The sequence below is a fragment of the Streptopelia decaocto genome (genome assembly GCF_964273445.1).
Source record: "Streptopelia decaocto genome assembly, chromosome: 2".
Lineage (NCBI taxonomy): Eukaryota > Metazoa > Chordata > Aves > Columbiformes > Columbidae > Streptopelia > Streptopelia decaocto.
The window spans coordinates 136,410,313-136,429,312 of record NC_138655.1 but is presented as its reverse complement, the minus strand read 5'-3'; the positions used below and the strand labels follow the sequence as shown (position 1 = coordinate 136,429,312).

The following is a 19,000-nucleotide window of genomic DNA, read 5'->3' as shown; positions in this document are numbered from 1 at the left end:
ACTACCTTGTCAATATTTTCATACTTTGCGGCCTCTCTCTTGCCTTTCTATTGCTTAAAAGCCTCAGATTCCTTCCAAAATAAAGCACTTTAATGATTTTTTTCTCTTGTTCCACTGTAGGTTTGCTCCCAAATATGGTACTTTTGGCATCTGCCATATCTCTTGAGGGCTCCCAATGGAGTGGATAATCATATCTGGCATCAGATATTAAAAACTAAAATGGGATCTGCAAAGAAGTTTTACAGAATGTTCTTCCACATAATCCATTCCAGAAACAGTGGCAGAAATGAAAGCATTTAAATACACAAAAACCAGAAAGAAGTACTACTGTAGACAGAAAAGGTCTATAAGCAATAAAGAAATCCACTTTTAAAATGTGAAGTATATACAAGACTATAGGAAACAAAACATTCCGCATCTGGAAATAGGATTTGTGAATGTTTCTGGCTAGATCAAATCCCAAAAGTTTACAACAGGAGTCCTTCTAGAACTGCATTTAGATGACACTTTCTTTAAAAACAGTGAAGCAACAATATAATTTTATCTGTGTTTCTGCAAGAACTGAGCCCAAACAAGCCCACTAGTGAGGAATGAAAATAGGGGTTTGCAAAGTGGAGTCTACAGGAAATTACCATGAGATGTATATATTTAATATTATTTAAAATGGCTTCAGAAATCAGCCAGTTTGGTCTTCCTTCTAAATAAGAATAACAAATTGCAAAATATGTGAGGGTGAATCACATTAGAGAATTCTCATAAATTATATATTACATAGTTGGACATTAAACTGTTAATACAGGAAAGCTTCAGAGTAAGGGTTTCCAATTTCCACTTTATGAATTTTTGTCAGTGCAGCTTCCTGTGGTCAGATGACGTATCCTGTCAGTGCCAGCTTTTTTCCCCAAAATACTTAATTGAATTTTAATGTCATGCAGAAACTCACACACCAGAGTTTGGTTGAAAGGCAGTGCTAGAGACCATTCTGATTTTATGCTCCTGATTTTACCTTTGTGGTTTCTTACTATATTAATTCTTGTAAGCACATCAGATTTTCTCACTGAAGACTTGGCCACACATGCCTTAATTAAACACATTAGCAGCCATGGAACAGTTAAAGTTTTCATCAGAAAGAATTGTCCAGCAGGGAAGAGGACCCATACAGTAGGTGTATGGTGTGCTAGCACTTTATTTACAGAGGCTATGCTGAGAAAACCCAAGATCAAATCAGTAACTGTTTGCCTAAAGAAGAAATTATCACGCCTCATGGACGGAGACACTAAAGTCCTCTTCTTGCCTATTATTCTTAATACACAGCAACTGTCATGGAGCTTAATCAGAATTCATGAAGCTGCTAAACCCGAGGAAGATTATTGATCTTATGAAAGATGTAGCAGCACCAGACGAAGAAGACAGGGCCTCCAAAAGGAGATGACAGGAGCCTCGAAGGGAAGCCAAAGCAACTACGCTTCACCCGGCGTTCAGCTGGCAGGTTCATGGCTGCAAGAAACCAGAAGCATTTTTAGTTCCACAGATCAGGAGCTTGAAAGCCTGGGCACAACTGCCCCTTGTTGAGCATCTAAATTTCTTTACCTAGAGCTTCTAAGTACACCTTTCTGGTCATTGTCAACAACGTTTTAATTAACTTTGAAGACTCGATTCCTTCTTCAGTTAATCCTCTCTCATGTCACTGAAAACAAAGGAGTGGCATAGGTGTAGCTGGATGGGAATTTAAAAGTTGTAGATTACAAGGATGTTACAGATGGCCTAATTTGACTGACGTAGCTGGTAGCAACACAGAGAGCAATCATCTAGGTATACTTTTGTTCCTAGGGTTTCTTTTCCTGTACTAATTCTTTTTAGAGTGCAAATTAATTGTCATATTTATAGAAACCGTTGAGTGATAACAGTAGAACTAGAACTGTGCAAATGATTTCAGCTGCCAAACCGAAAAAAATATAAAAGAATCATTTAGACCGACCCCAAATAATTTTTTTCCATTTTTCCTGTTGAAAACAAACTTCAAAAAAAGTCCGGATTTGAATAAATTGTTCCATTTGACAGGAAGTTAGCTATTATACTTAGAGATAGCTAGAACAAGAGGAATTGGCTCAATTCACAGAAATTTGGAGGCAGGTGTTCCCCCTGCTGAGCAGCTGCGTGGCGGTGCCGCTTCACTCAGTGAGATGCGAGAACCCGGGTTAAATCTGGAGGGATCCCTCAGCCTTAGCAGACAGGATGTTTGGAGCTGAAGCTCCCTCAGTCTCTCCTGCTGCAAGCCTTCCACACTACTTTTATATAAAATGCATGATAAATTTTAGGTCAGTCGGAGAGCATGCCCATCCCTGTAGGATGCAAGCTCCTTACTTGTGGACCTCACTTTTTTTTTCTCTGCTAAAGGAGCAAAGGGATGGAAAGAGGGATGGCAAAGAAGGAAAGGCACTGGCTCCTGTCTCCCGTCCCCAGGCAAGGAGGGCAAAAGAGCCTGCAGCTGGAGACCTTCAGGGTGATGACCTGGAGCTCCTGCTAACCTTCCCCCTGCCCTGCTTGCTGAGGTGCTGCTCCACCCTGGATGTTTAATTACATACACAAAATTTGTCAGTATCAGGAGCTGGTACTTAGAAACCCACCTAGGAAAAGATAATAACATGATAATTAGAGGACTATTTCAGGTAGGAAATTAAAAGCATCATGAAGAGGAAGGTACTTGGATAACCAGCACCCACATTCTGCATTGTTCAAGTGCCCAGCATTGCATCAAAGGAGGCCAAGCCTTTCTTTTTCCTCTTCTAGCTTTATTTATCTAGGGAAAAAAGTCAGCTGAAACTATTTGGCAAATCTGATCCAGATTAAAGTGGGGGGAGGAACTAAAACCAGTACTTTTGATAATTACTATAGACGTCTAAAACATTCACCCAGCTGGACACCACAGTGGCGTTCTTACAGCACACCCGTGCAGGCAGGACCATCAAGCTAAACTGGAATTCATTTTATCTCTCCACAGCAGGTGAAAATTAAAACTTAAAACCAGAAAGGAGTAACACAGGTCTCTTAGCCAGGAACCATTCTCTTGATAACAGGTGACATGCAGCTGCTTTTATCAGGGTAAAAGCTACTGCCAGAGAGGTAAGAAAGAATTTTTGGGTTAATTCCCATTGCAAAAGGTGGCAGGTCAGTGCTACATTGGCAGGAACTGCGGGGTGAGTTGTGCCACTGGGAGGAATCCTTGCTGGCTCCCTCCTCTTTCCAGAAACCATAGAACCACAGAATCATTTTGGTTGGAAGAGACCCTCGAGATCATCATAGGATCCAACTAAAAACCTAGCACTGCCAAGTCCACCTCCTAACCATGCCCCTGAGCACCACGCCTGCACAGCTTTTAAACACCTCCAGGGATGGTGACTCAACCACTTCCCTGGCAGCCTGTTCCAATGCCTGACAACTCTTACGGTGAAGAAATTTTTCCTAATATCCAATCTAAACTTCCCCTGGCACAACTTGAGGCTGTTTCCTATCATTCTGTCACTTGTTTACTTGGGAGAAGAGACTGACACCTACCTCGCTACAACCTTAACTGGTAATTCTGACTCCTGTCTTTCTCGTAGAAGTTTCTTCCTTAGATAAGCTATGGACTGTTATCAGAACAACCTTATTACATCGTTGTTCTATCAACATATCACTATTTTTGTGATAACGGTAGATCAAAATCAAGGTTTATCTTTCCAAACTGCTGATATATAACAGAATTACTTCCTTTGTTTTCTTAAAATTCTATCATTTAATTACTGTAAGCACGCCTTTTTCTCTCTGAATCTATATGAATTCATAATAGTGTACTTTTATAACCGATATTTTTCTTCCAAAGATTCAGGTTGCCTTGTTCCACAGAATCTTTTTACTTAAAACACACCCATGAAAGCTAGAATGTTGGAGATGATGGTTTTTGGAGCTGCTGCTGTGTGCTCGTGAGTGCGCTACACATCTTGAAAGAAAATGGTGGTTTCAAGACAAACCTAAATGCCTTAAGCAGCTTGTTTTGTACTTTTAATGTATGCTACTTCTTGAACATGTTAAGTTTTAGTTTATACATACGCTAAGCCCCGTACTTTTCTACCGAGTGCGTAAAGCTGCTCCAGGGAGTGATGCACTGCAAGCTATAATTTAGGGGCAGGTAGGAACTGCCTGAAATATGTCCATCTTCAGAAGTTATTCCTAAAACGCTGTTACTACCTGAATTCTCACTAGTTTCAGAACTAAATAGCCTTTTCTTCCCTCTGCACTGAGGTATGAAGGAGGTGGGAGGGAAGTAAAGTTATTTTTTATTTCCGTGGCTGTGGAGCTGTTATTGTGACAGCGGCTCCAGGCGCCCGCACTGAGGGATGTGGCTGGGATGTGCTGGCTCTGGGCACAGCAGGGACTTCCCAAACACTAAACCATCCTCAGAAAGATGGTCTTGGGCTATGGGCACGCTTAACAAAGCCGATACACAAATAAAAAAGGCCTACCTGCCCATTATAAACTTCTAAAAGTGATAGGTGTGTATTAACATGGTGCTCAGATGTCACGGTGATGCCTCCCAATGCCTGGATCAAAGTGATCATACTAGTGTATATATTACAGTGCGTAAATATATCACTTAAAACACTCTTGTAAAAGTGAAAACAATGAGATCTTTGTTCTCATAAACTTTATAGTTATTCCTTACATAGCGACTTTTATGTAAGACCCTTGTAGAGCTATTTAAGTTCTTGGGTGTTTCTATGAAACTAATAGGAATTAAAATTCTTCTCTTGCACATAATAAAGTGGGATGCTTTTAGTGTCATTTAGCATAGCTAACCGGTATATATGGAAAATAGCAATAAAATACTGACATTTAAATTGAATAAACTGTTTGATGGGCATTTGTAAATGAGAACCCTTCTTTGGAAAGTATGCCACTTGAAAGAAGAAAAGCTGCTTTCCTTGGGGACTTAAACCTCCACTGGATGGAATATTCCAGCTTTTCGGACTTCTGGATGGGCAAGCTGCGCTTCTAAATCTTTTCTACCCCCATGTGTCTGATCTCTGTCACTGCTAAAATTAAGCAGCAAGAAGCTTATTTTATAGGTATGTAAGAATAATAATAATGATACATGAAATGACGTTCACACAGCAGTTATGGACTATTTATCACAGGGCTTTTGAGGAAGCAGGAAAATCGCTGGGAGCTGGCAAAACACTAATGGCAAAAGTGGACTTCCACTTGCATAAAACACAGGGATAGGACTCCTAATATATTTTTTAAATCTCTTTAACTCAAATGTTAATACATACTAGATACTAACATTTTTGAAAATGTCATCATTTTCATCTGCACGAAATATATCTCCTGAGTTGCAGAAGACAAAAATTTGCTTGATAGTTGCTTGAAAAATAATCAGTTTCCACAGAAGCTCATGATAATATTTAAACTTTTTGTCACTGTCTGAGATTCTTAGTATTATCTATACTTCAGACATGAGAATGGAAAAAGTTTTTTACTTTTTACATATTTGTCACATTAATTCAAATTAAGTAATGACTTCTCCATGTTTATAATCTAAAAATATATTTGCTTTGTAAAATACAAATATTTAATTTAAATAATGCTCTCCTGAAATCAACTTCACACACTTCTGACATCTTCCTAACCATGTTATCAGTTCTTTTTCAAGAGAAGATCTAATCAACAAATCAACGTTCTTTACCCTTTCATCCACACTCTCACTTTTTTCTTGCTCTCCCAATCCCTTATCCTGGCAATTCTTAACGGATTTTCATTTTACCCCTCCTGCTTTACCAGTAATCCTGTAATTTTCTATTTGTTTGGGGTTTTGTTCATTCTTCTTTGTTTTTCTTAACTCTTCATTACCATTCCAACATACATAGAAGATTGTCTGTCTCATCCAGATTTTTTAAAATCCTACATTTGACCTCATTTTGCTCTTGCATTTCTGCTGAGTCTTCTTCCTGTCCACAACTTCTGCAATAAAATAATGCATTGCCTGAAACAGTTACCTTGGATTTTTTTTTTGCCAACTTCACCTTTTCCCAAGTCATCTTTAATTTCAGCTGTGTACGCTCCGCTCAGCTCCTCCGAGGTCACTATTAATGATGTGACTGAATCTCAAGACTCTTCCGTCTCCACAATCTGTGACATTATTGATCATACTGTGACTCAGAAATCTTGTTCTCTCTTGACTTGCTGTCTTTTCTCATTTTCTTTTCCGAATCGTTGCCAATTCCTTAATCTTTCTTTCAGCCATGGAATAGCTCCATCCTAGCTTTCTCTTTCAACAGGTATCTCATGAGGATCTATTTTTACCTCTTAATATTCTATTGATGTGTTTTCTTAGGTGGTTTATTGTGATTGCATCAATGCAACTGTCATCTCTACAATGCAAGTTCTCCACTTTTCGTTATATATACCTGGTTTCCCCTTGAGCCTAAAACACTGAAGATGACCTTCCTGAATTCTTTCTGTGATTTTATCAGCCTATCTTTGTATCATTTCCTGGCATTCCTCTTTACTGACATTTTGAATATAAGTTAGGAGCATCCACTGGGCACTCATCTATAATCTTATCTTGCATTTTACTGCGCCGTTTTTTGTTCCAAGCTGATGATGCCATTTTCTATTGCCCAAATATGTCTTTCTCTCCGAAGTTCTTTCATACATGTCTTTCAGGCTTACTTCTAGAAAACTATCCCCAAAATAGACTGTTAAAAAACCTATGCAACCTTCCTTCAAAGTTATCTCAAATCCCACTACTTCCATGATGCACGCAGGAAACAGAACTGGTTGTGGCATTTTCAGTCGGGAGTGCTCTTTTTAATTTATTTGTATATTTGAAAATATGTTATGTGCCACATTTCACAGTACAGATATCTAGTCTACACTAAATACAAGCTCTAACTTCACTCTTCCTCCCTTTTTCTTTCTTTTTACTTCCATTTCTCTTAAAAATATTAAAAGATATTTTAAGAACTGCCTTTTGTGTGAACACTGTAGCCAGTACAATATGCCGTGACAAACCAAGAAATACTGATTTTATTGTTTTTTAGCTCTATTCTCGTTACACTAATGAGATTTTCAAAACTGCTTTTTCTCCCCAGATACCTGTAGCAGCATATACACAACAATAAGACTCAGTGCTAAATAATATGATGGCAAAAATGTAATTAAGTTTGAAGATGTCAGACGATTTGAGGCATTAATACTGTGGCACATCAGGTCATTTCATCACATTAAAATAATGTAAAAAGATAGTTTGAAAAGCAAACCTATGCAGTATTGCACACTTCAATATAATAAAAATATTTTCACAATTAGGATTTCACCCCTATTTTTAGGATAGCGAGGCAGATAGAGATTCACAGTGCTGGAAGTCAGAGATGCATATGTCAGGAGAGGAAAAAGGGATGGAGAAGTACTTATGTTCTGTGTATATACAATGCCAGACATAACAGGATCATGATTAACCACCAGGTAAGTGAAGTGTTGTGACAGTTAATGGTAAAAGCATTGAATTAAAGTTGGGAATATTTTGAAATGTGTTTCTAAAGGTGTGGGAATGCCAGGCCATTTCAGATCAGCATATTATGATTTTATATAAAACCAAGACAAACCCCAGAAATACAAAAGTCAAGCCCACTGGATTGCGTAAGTGATAAATCAGTTCAAGAGAGTTCAGTGTGAAAGGTGATGTGAAAGCGCAAGCTGTTAACCACTGTCGCAGCTGACTGAGTGTTTTGCTTATTCTCTAACCAGATTCTGCTTCAGGAGTCTGTACCACAACTAATTAACCATAATGCTTTATAATTGTATAAACCGAATATATAATAGATCTGTATGATATATAATTAATTCTGCCCTTAAGGAAAGCTTTTATAAGTCAAACCATGTGCTGTTTGAGAACTGCCTCTTTATGTTCTTCCTTATAAGGCAGAAATATTTCCCTGCCAGCGGAGCTTGGGGAACATTCTAGAAAATAATGTTCGTTAAGCCCAGCCAGGTGTTTTCTTGAAGGACTGACTATTGGGAGCCCCATCTCCAAAGTTGAGGTGGTTGCAGCTGCTTCTGCTCCTTCCTTTATGCAGTTCACAGTGAGAAAAGAGGCTTCAATATAGAAATTTATCTGGTTTTAAAAGATCATGATCACTTGCTGTTGTCATGCTGTAGTTATTTGTTCAATCTTAAGTTTTGTCGGCCTTACTTTTCTGTATTTTTTTGTGTATTAAATTTCAGACTCAACTCTGTCATTGCTACTGGACCAGAACAAAACCCCAAACATAAATATTGTCTTCCTGGATTATGACCCATAAATAAGCACAGCCTGATGTGGATAAAGGATCACCATTCTCCCATCTTATGTTTGCTGTGCTTGTCCTTCCCGTGAAAAAAGAAGGTCACACAGGAGTTCAGGAGACCTGTGGGATCAGATACCTGGCTTCATTACATGAGGGCCTGCTTCCCTGCAGTGAAAAAACAGGCACCATCCATCTTTCAGACCTGTTCAATCAAAGGTGTGGAAGTGCAATATCACCCTTACGTAGGCCTGGAGCTTTGTGTGTCCCAGGCAGTGGCTGGTAGAGATGTCTTGAAATACCAGGTTTAGCAGAGCTGCTTCGGTCTGGTGAAAGACTCCACTAGACTGTTTTCACAGAAAACCTGTCATTGTGAGATGTTAATCAGAGCCGGTAGCCATCCAAGCACCCCAAGATGGGAAACCCATCTACCTAGTACTCTGCTGATGGTCTAATTGGAGATCCATTCCACTTCCAAGGACCACTGTGCCGGCGGGGCATTGGTTCGTGCTTTGGACATCTTAAATGTGCATAATGAAAGGTGTTATTATGAAGCTAAGTCATTTGCTGAAAGAAAGGAAGCAGAAAGAAAGAGAGAGAGAGAGAAAGGAAGAAAGGAAGAAAGAAAGAGCAGAAGCCTCCCTGATCTGCCACCACTGGGCTGCATGGGAGGCACAGGTTCACGTTACACTCCTCTGGAATGATAATCACACCCTTCCTCAAGCCTGACACACCACTGGGAGGATCATCTTTGCATGGCAGCCCAGATCCTTCTCACTGATAAAGCTGATGTATCCGAGAAGTATTTGGCAGAACTGCCGCCACATACACAAACAGAGGAGCTGACTCTCCTGACCTCAGAGGCTTGGTATGGGGAGTAGTCCATGTCAGCTCTTGTGCCCTCCAGATCAGCTCTACAGATCACCTATGTAGCTTGTAGAATAAAACACACAATTTCCTTGGGGAGCTTTGAGGTGGTTTTATTAATTAGCTTCCAAACCTTTTGAGGTAACATTTTTAAGGTAACAAGCTGCTGCTTCTTCCATTCCCTTCCCACCTACCTCCACTTCCGAGTTCAGAGCTGTCTTCTGTCCACTCGTGAGCTGAGAAACCACAGAAAATTTCCTTTTTTCCCCTCTTCTCCTTTCCAAAATTAGGTGATACAGCTGCTTCTACACTTGCATGATCAACTGCACTTCTTACTCCCTTTCTCCGTACTTCTTATGATGCGTTATCTCACATATACTTTTTCTAACTACACTTTCTGTTCAACATTCCCTCTCTCACAATAGAAATACTCTGTCTACTGGAAGAACCAAACCTGTAACTCAGTACTGCAAGAAAAGCTCTTCCCCTTGAGACATTTCATCCTGGCCTTATAATAACTGAAGAGTTACATCAAAGACTTCAGCTTTTTCATGATGACACTGATTTCAGCTGTTTATTTGAATGTAGTAGTTCTATCTCCACCAGTAGTGGTTACCTAACATCTCAAGCATCAGGGAAATTATGTGCACCCATGTCTACCTGGTCGGTCATTCCAAGTTCGCAGATGACAAGCTTGGAAAGAATTTCTTCAGGTAATGTGTGGGCTTTTTGTCATTTAAGACTATGAAGAATCTGAAGACGTACTTCACTGGAACTGTCCTGATCCCTCAAAGAAAGAACTCTCTTTCTGAACAAATAACACATACAGATAGATTTGCCAAATAACACTTTTATTTCCCAGGACCCATACATCTCAGATTATTCTTTAGAGTAATAAATGTTGTAACAATGCTATTCTTGATTACAAGCAAGACTATAACAGCTCTGACTGGTGGGGATTCCATAACTATGTTTGATTACGGACATGCTCCTACTGTACTGATGCAAAGGGGTTATTTGTTGCCTTCTATCAGTCTCCTGGATTCCACAGGAAACCAAGAGCAGCAGACACAACTTACTCAGCTGCCTTCCTCAGAGTTTTGTCACTAAAGTGCAGCATTTAATAGTAGGACCTGTGATAGTTGGGCACGCACAACCTTTTATGGAACTGTAATTAAAACAACATGTAATTACGTGATGGCCACTTTCTAAGAGGATCCTGAATTTCAGCAACTCTTGAGGGCTCGATCTTGCAAATAAAGTTTTACTTCACAGTGTAGGGACTAAAATTACTCATGCCTTTGCTATATTACCATTATAGCAAGAACCAAAATTACAAGGACAAATAAAGAAAAACTATATCCAGAATATTGACCATGCTTTCTACTACTACAGAACTTTAAAAAGCAAAAGCTCCAGTAAGTCAAGTCACCCTCCCTTTGCCAATGAACAACAACAACAAAATCATGCCTTACAATTTATTCTCCAGTGCTTTATTTGGTATTAATGACTCACGGAATAAGGTTTCCACCTCCAGCTGCTGAGACCTATGAGCAGTTACCTTTCCTTTGTCTCTCTTCTAATGATGCCTAAGTTTTGCATTCTATTTTAGTTTGGGATGTAAAAGCTACAAAGGAAATTCACACCCACAAACCTGCTTTTAAATGCAATTAAGGCCATGACATGAACCCACAAACTCAATGAAACATGCACTTAAAACAGAAATGCATCATATATTTCACTTAAATACTGTGCCATCTCAACGGTACAGTTTTAAGCTAACTGCACACTTGTTTTTACAGGTTTATTCCTTGGTGTTATGTAAATGCACTTTTATTGTATGTAAATTAGCATGGGGCAAACTGTTAAAGGCTGTTTTATAGCAGTCACACCAACAAACCACATTTACAAGTAAATATTTGTTTTACATATGAATATATTACCTGACTGGAAATAAAAATTATTTCCAGCATTTTCTCTCAGTGCTGTGAGTGTGCTCTGGCCTCATAACCTGTTGCATCCACAGAAGCTCTCGGAATGGAACATTTTTATCAAGAGTATCTCACTTACAAAGTAGCAAAACCTAAAATTCTTTAAACAATCTGGCATTCTAAAACATTTTTTAAATTCTTTGTATTACCAGGCTGCAAAATCTATTTAACAAGAGAATATTCTCCTGCTTTGAAGACGTAGGGACAACATATTTACTTCCCAGTTGTGGTTGTGGAGTCCACTGTGTCACTCAACAGCAGCCCATTTGGCTGGTAAAGAAACAGTGGTGACAAGCTCCAAATAAAGTTTGGTGCTGTTTGTTGTGCCTAGGAAGAAAGATGGTGGTGAACAAGACTTTATTTGTGAGAAAAAGTAAAGTAGGATAAATAGACAGGTAAAAGAAATCCAGAGAAAGACTCTCTGAAACAGATTTTGGAGTTCCCAAACCCTCAGATTTGCCTTTTAAATCAGTATTGTCTAAATGTACCTTTATTAACACTAGCATAAACCTGAATGGATAGGGAACCAATAGGGGCACTCATGGCTAATGCAGATCAAAAACAACAGAAAAAACAAAACAGATATAGACCAAATCAAGAAATCTTAATGGAGAGATGTCAGGGACTCCACTATCAGACACTTCTAACTGTTTTGATAGATCATAATGGCTTCAAATCTACCCCATTAAGAGACAATGCTCATTTAAAAAGTAAATTGCTATATAAATCAAAGTACTATACAGCACATTTGTGCTTTCCTAATATCCTAACTAAGGTAACTGCTCACAGGAAATGGCGCCTTTCCTTTCATTAATTATATTTGGTATGACTAGTAATAAATATAACAATATATTCAAATTGTGTCTGGTATTTGCTTACTGTTTCATCTTTTCCATTCAAGGTACTGTTGCTGTAGACACCATAGAGTACCTAAGCTACTCTGAAAACATAATGTGTTTCTTCACAAATGGTTTTATGATGTAGCATGAGGGTGTTTTATAAATATGAAGAATTATTTTTATGATGTCCTTGCAAAATGAAGTGCTGCATTATTTAGTGATTATTATTGATATTTTACAGATAAGATACCAGCAAGAGAAATTAAAGTAAAAAACACTAGAAGTGTCCATTACTTTTTGACACCTCAGGTTATCAGAATACTTATCATTTTACATGGTATCATTAATTTAATGCACCGTATGAATCAGCTTCACTTTGGTATTCAGTAACCCCAGAAATAAAGTGTCCTCATATTGATTGCCTAGAAATGGAATAAAGGGAAAACAAACCTGCAAAAGCCCTCAGCTACCCCTGTGAAAGCACTTGGGCTTAGTCCCAGCTGTACCAAGCAGATTTTTTTTTTTTCCCAGATGATGAACTGCGGAATGGAATGGAGACAGTGACTGAGCCAAGTGACTAAACTCAAAACAGTAACATAAGGCAGGGCTGCAGGCTGGAGAAAACTCAGCTTCTCATGGGGTATGGTCTGACACGGCTGACGCTGGCTAAAGAAAAGCGTTGAATGGAAATACCTGTATCAATGGATAGAAAGAAAAACTTCAGACAGAATGAGAAGCCTGGAAAGAAGAAGGGTTGGTGGGTTTAGCTGTGAGTTGAATGTTTGCCTTTATGTTAAAACAAATGCCTAAGGAATACATAATTCAAAAGTCCCAAGTGGTTGGCCTATTTTCCTGAAGAAGAGAAGAGGATGTAGCAGCAGGTCTGATTCCAGATGAGATAAGATTTTGTTGTAACAAAAGTAATGGTTAATGGGCAGGTTCTGGTTTAAGTGAGTTATTCAGTATCACAAAAAAAGCTTCTGGCAGACAGGAAAAAAGGACAATTATCCGAAGTGGTATCCAGTTTTCTTAAGGGAAAATCTTACAGTTCTTATTCTGTAGTTTCCTGGGTTGTTCATTACACAGAACTTGCTCATAGCGACAATCCTGTATGCTGAATGAAATAAAGTAACAAGTAGCATTTGACTAAAAAGACAGCACTGTAATGCTTTTTTTTTTCTGAAATTTGATGCTAAACTTAATTCTGAATTTTTCCCATTTGTGTGTATCCGTAAATACTAATTTGGCCTAGTACGAATAGTGTTTGACTCCATAGGTCTAACATTCCTTTACATAATGACTTTTCCTCACCTCTAAGAGAACAAAGACATGAGGAAAGGAAATCTAACACTTGACCACGTTTGGCCCTAATTTGGATGATCGGCAATGTGAAGGTAAGTCCTCAGTAGTGGGCTTGCTTTTGTTGTTGGAAGACAACTTGGGCATGTAGAGACTTGCAAGTCACCATGAGTTGAAAGTGCTGTGAGTGGCACTGAATGTTGCCTGCCTGCTTCTACCTGCCCCATTTTGGCTCCTGCTCACCTTTATTCTCTGTGCCTGAATCCTGGCCCTCCTACCCCATTCCCAAACACTTTCCTTATCATTATTTTAGTAATATCTTGTCTCATTTCTCACTCCTCTGCATTTCACCCAGACTTCTCAAATTCAACCTCTTCCCTGGTGTCAACAAAACCAGCAGTGGGGATAATGACTTGGTATCAGCAGCCCTGCAGAATGCAAAGGCACCACTGCAATGTAAGTCCCAAGAAGCCTGTGGACAGAGCGTGATCTGAGGAGATCATATCTGTGCCACTGAACATTTGGGAGCTGTGAGAAGATGGAGTGTGATTGATGAATGCAGTGTCCAGCTGTCAAAAAGAACTTGTAGTAAAAATAATTCCATATATTTTCCCATGACTTGCTTGTTCTAGCTAGAACGTTTTTAAAGGCAAAACAAGCCAAAAGCTAAACAAACAAGCCTTGAGAAAGACATTTTCTAGGAAAATTTTCCACTCCTGCTTCAGCACATCTACTCAGTAGCAGAAAGTAGCATTTCACAAGGGGCCCCCAACTACAGGTGGCCTTCCATTCCTGCCTAGGGATGCTGCAAGTGCACCGCCACAAGCATATTTTAGACCCAGTTTTATCATTTGAGACCTGCACCTTAGATTGCTTGGGGTTGTTCGAGTCTTCAGCAGCAGCTAATGCTTTCTTGTCATCTGATTCAGAATATTACTGGGATATAAGTACTTCATCTTGTTATTTCTCTCTTCCCAAATGTAATATTCCCAATTGTATGTTCTCTACAAATACGTGAAATACAGGAAGTGGGTCCAAAGATATGTGACGATAAACGCACGCTTTCTCATTACTATTTTGTGATAGGTCCTGTGTGAAAACCTCAGACACAGTCAAAAATTACTTGTTTCTAACTGGAATGATCAAAGGGCGACAAAGAAAACAGACAGAGGGAGATAAGAGAGAAATAAAAATAATGAAACAAGCAGGTAGCTGTACTGAAAGCAGAGTATTGATGGCCTTCTGCCCAGCTAAGTGCCTAGAAACAAAAGGCATGTCCAGATTTGAAGTTTTTCCTCTCTAAAACCTTCAAGTAGGGACAAACAAAGATTAGGATTGCACCATGTCTAGTGACTGCCTAAACAGTCTTGGTTTCCATGGCTCATGTCACTCAAATAAACCTGTTTCTGCCCGTGAGAAATGAAACCATTCGTAATTGATAACAGTAGGAGAGATGTGTGTAGCTTTGCTCCATACTTGCCTGTTGTTGCCCCACTCCTGGAGTTCATCCGCTTGTCCCCATGCTCCTGCTGTGATGTATAATTTCCACTGTTTTCAGGATCCCTCTCTCAGAAGCTGTGCTAAGGATCCCCATGTCTCCAAAAGGATTTAGATTTCAGAAATACCCATTACTTCCAGTGTAAAGTCCCTTAAGCACATGCCATCTGACAAGGTAGTTTCTTAAAATGGAAATGAGAAGCAAGAAATGCCTCTTATGTGGCTTTTGAAAAGTTGTCTCAAGGTATTTTAAGGCAGACATGGGGTTTTGAAAGATATGAAGATTCTGACAGAAGCTCAGTTTTTGTTTCATTTTTCTTGTTACATCCTCTGCTGAGTATTACAGGGCAATGCTATTACCTGAGGGAAGCACTCAGAAACCTAGACCAAAAACATAATGAAAAATTCAGCAGTTGGCATACCACTTTAAAATATGGAAAAATACTTTCTTCATCTCTTCCGAAATCACTGTTTCCTGGGCACATGGTGTGACGTTTTTATACTATGTATGTTAATTCTAATGGTGACGGAAGTAACTTTTGGGGGAGCAAAGTCTCCCCTGTAACAGCTCTTGTGTCTAGTCACAGTTTGGCTGGAAACAGCCCCAGTGGATCTTTTCTTCTTCACTTGCTTTGAAGGCAATGCAGGCCATGTGTCAGTTCAGTTCGGACGGCAAGGTGACGACATGGTCCTCAGTTCGCTTGGGAAGGAAGACTTGCTACTGGTATTTGACATCGCTGTGTCCTATGGATTGCAGAGTTGGTTTTGTCTGGGGGCTTGTGGGGTTTTCTGCGTGTCACATGTTTACTTTGTCTTTATGCATCTATCCTTAGTATTCAAATATCTCGTGTTTTGATGGGGGAGAATGTGATGGAAGCATTTCCAAGGATTGTAGAATACTGTCTAAACAGTTAAATTCAAGAGTTATACTAGTTCATCTTAATCTGATGTAGCCCTGAGCACTGGCAGTAGCTGCAACATATCAGCCATTGTTCCAGTCAAAGATGCATCTTCTCTCTCAGCTGACACCAAACGAATTTCAATCTGTGAGACATTATTCTATCAGCAATGTTATCTATCAATGTTACAGATACAGGAAAGTGTGCTTACTGTTTAAAACACTAGTGATATTAGTGTGGGCAGACTACTTCTACAGGTGAATGCTTTCCAGCCATTTTGATCCCAGTGCAGTGAAGCAGAAAAAATAAACTAGATCGACTTCATAAGCTGTGATTAAGCACAGTGCAAAATCCTTGGGGGGAAAGTCTCTACAACAGTAATACAAACAAATTTAGCTCATGCTAGCAGAAAAAAAAAAAAAAAAAAAGAAAAAGAAAAAAAAAAAAGACTGGACTACCAGAAGAATACATGGTTGGTGATTTTTCTTAAAATTAGTTTATACAAGTGGCTTTGTTGCCTGAGCACGTGTTCATGTGGATGTGAGGTGTATTATTCCAACCCTCTCTGTAACATAACCGCGGTGACCGCATCACATGGTGCTAGTGCAAACAAAGTCTCATTAACAACCCATGAATAGATGTATTTTCCCAGAATACAGTTTCTCATTGGGACTATTGACTGGTTCCTGGGCTACCAGGGGATAAGGATAGGTACAGACAGCTTTAGAAGTATAAAGTGTAGAAACCTGCAGTGTGCTACAAGAAAATCATGATTGTTTCTCATATAATAAAAAAGAGTACAAGGGATATAGTTTAATTCTCTGACACTTCTGCTTGATTACTGATTGACTAAAAGGCAGTATCTTACACAGTAGAATATAGCTTGTTATACCTGAGCCATTCTACTTCTATCTATATTCTATGTCCTTTTTGTTCCCTTAAAGCCTGCACTCTGAATCTGAGAGGCCATCACACTTCCTCCACAAAGCAAAACTCACTGCATTTTTCCTTCACCTCCATTAGCACCCTATTTGTCCAGATCCAACATAAACACTTCTCTTGTGACAGACTCAGCTCAACTTATCTTTTGGATCTTACAGACATTTATTTTCTTAGCTACTAAGCTACTCATCTTTATTTCTGTCCCATTGTCTCATGTTATCAGTTCATCTAGTGGGAGGTCCTTCTCCTAGAAGAAAAGTACTTTTCTTAGTATCACTGTAAAACTTTTTATTTTCCTCTTGACATTCGCTGAGGTCCTATAAATTCCATATACACTTATATGAAATGATGAAATAGAATTTGAAGAACATCTTGATCTTTTAGTAAAATTATTGTGAAGGCTTGACAGTCACATGTGATGGATGAGAATGCACTCACTGGCAGGTAACTCCGACTCAATCTGAGCTTTCGGTGCACGGGAGCGGGGGAAGTGGGTGGAGTCTCCTGGCACCGCGGGTACCGCGGGACTTGGTTCAGAGCCCCCACCCTCGTTAGTTCGCACTGAATCAGCACCTTCCCACAGTCAACTTTAAACTCCAGAGCGCACCTCAGTACCTCACTGAACAGCGCCGGGGGCTGCTGCCCTCCCCTCACACTCCTCCCCAATACACTCCGCGGGCTCCGGCATCCCACCGCAGCGTCTCCCCCGGGAACCTGCGGAGGAGGCCATCTTTACCGGCCGCTTGCGCACCCCTGTGCGGAACGGCCCGGGCGGAGGCAGCTTTGCGGGGAGAAACCACCCGTTGCCCTGAGGGAAGAGCTCGATGGTCCCAGAGGTCTCGGCCCGGCCGCTTCCGAGGGATCCGGACGCCAGGGATCGGGCCCCACCCCCCGCCCCGCTCCGCCGCCTCCGCGGGGCGCCCGCGCCACGTGCCGGCGGGGAGACCCGCGCGCCCCCCCCCGCCCCGCCAGCGCTGCCCCGCCCCTCCCGCGGCTGCCACATCCCACTTCCCTCCGCCCGCCTCCCCTGCCGCCTGGCCCGCCCCGCCGCGCTGCGCCGCCCTCGTATTGGTTGAGAACAGGGAGCGACGGCACCGCTGGGCAATGGAACCCGAGCTGTCGCGGCAGCGGCGCCCAATGGGCGCGCGTGCCTGCCGCCCCTGCCCGTCGCGGCCGGGCGTCGGGGTTGCGCGTTGCCATTCGGAGGCAGGGCGGCGCGGAGTGCGGATGGTAGTGGCCGCGGCTCCCCGGCGCTGGCGGGGGCAGGAGCAAGCTGCGAGCGCCTCCCCCCTTCTCCATCTCACCCCCTCCGGCTGTGTGCGCCCTCATCGCGCCCCGCCGCCGACCTCTCCGAGCCGGCAGCGCTGTACGATGTGAGCGGCTGCGGGGCTCGGCAGCGCCCCCGGTGCCCACGACGCTGGGGCGGGCAGCGATGGCCGGAGCCTGGCGTGGGAGCAGCCGCCGTCGCCGATAGGAAGCGCCGGGGGCAGCTGGGCAGGCGGCGCGGAGACTCCCTTGGGCCGTGAAGCGCTTGTCCCGTCCTGCCCCGCCTCCTCCCTCCTTCCTCCGCCCTTCCTCCTCCTTCTCCCGCCGCGGCCGGTGCATGCGGGGCGCCGGGGGCCGAGCTCGGTCCCACTGCAGCCGCCGGAGTGAGTGACCCGCCGGGTCCCGCGTATCCCCGCCATGTCCTCCTCGTCCAGCTCCTCGCAGACCCCCCCGTCCCACCACCAGCCCCCGCCGCAGAGGATGAGGCGCGGGGCCGCTGGGTCCCCCACTGCCGGTGGCGGAACGGCCGGGGGCCCCGGTAACGGCGCCGGGGGAGGCGCGGCGGGGACCAGCCGGCTGCTCCAGCCCATCCGAGCGACCGTCCCGTACCAGCTCCTGCGGGGCAACCAGCACAGCCCGACACGGTCCCCTTCTGCCTCGGTGGGCAGCAATACCGGTCTGGGGGGCGGTGGCGGGGGTCGCGGCGGAGGCAGCCCCCCGCCACCCAGCGCGACGCCGCCGTTGGCGGTGGGAGGCGGCGCGGCGGAGCCGGGCAGGGTGAAGGGCAGGCAGCGGCGCTCGCCGGAGAGCGGCGGCGGCAGCAGGAGGAGCAGCTCACCTGAGAGACGGAGCCCCAGCTCCCCCGTGTACAGAGGTAAAGCACCGGGACAAAGCCGGCGTCCCGCTTCCCTGGCCCCCGGGAGTGCTGGCCGGGCCAGGGCCGACCTGCCCCGGGCACCGCCGGTCCTCCCCTCCCCAGCTCCCCGGTGTGGGTTACGCCCTGTCCTCTTCCCGGGCCAGTGGGGGTGGGAGCCCCGGGGGGTGCCGGCCCGGCAAGAGCAGCCCCTCGAGTCTCA

General features: G+C 42.7%; 1 protein-coding gene across 4 annotated transcripts in view; it reads left to right on the top strand.

The window, feature by feature from the left end:
• Positions 1 to 17,861: 17,861 nt before the first annotated feature.
• Positions 17,862 to 19,000, top strand: part of GLCCI1 (glucocorticoid induced 1) — a 59,685-nt gene continuing 58,546 nt past the window's right edge. For 2 of the 4 annotated variants that reach the window (XM_082044122.1, XM_082044121.1), the window contains exon 1: positions 17,865 to 18,798. In XM_082044122.1, coding sequence (XP_081900248.1) covers positions 18,342 to 18,798 — 457 coding nt within the window. In that variant the 5' untranslated portion in view covers positions 17,865 to 18,341. Of the gene's footprint in view, positions 18,799 to 19,000 lie in introns of all 4 variants that reach the window. The other 2 variants (XM_082044123.1, XM_082044124.1) reach the window with 2 other exon arrangements.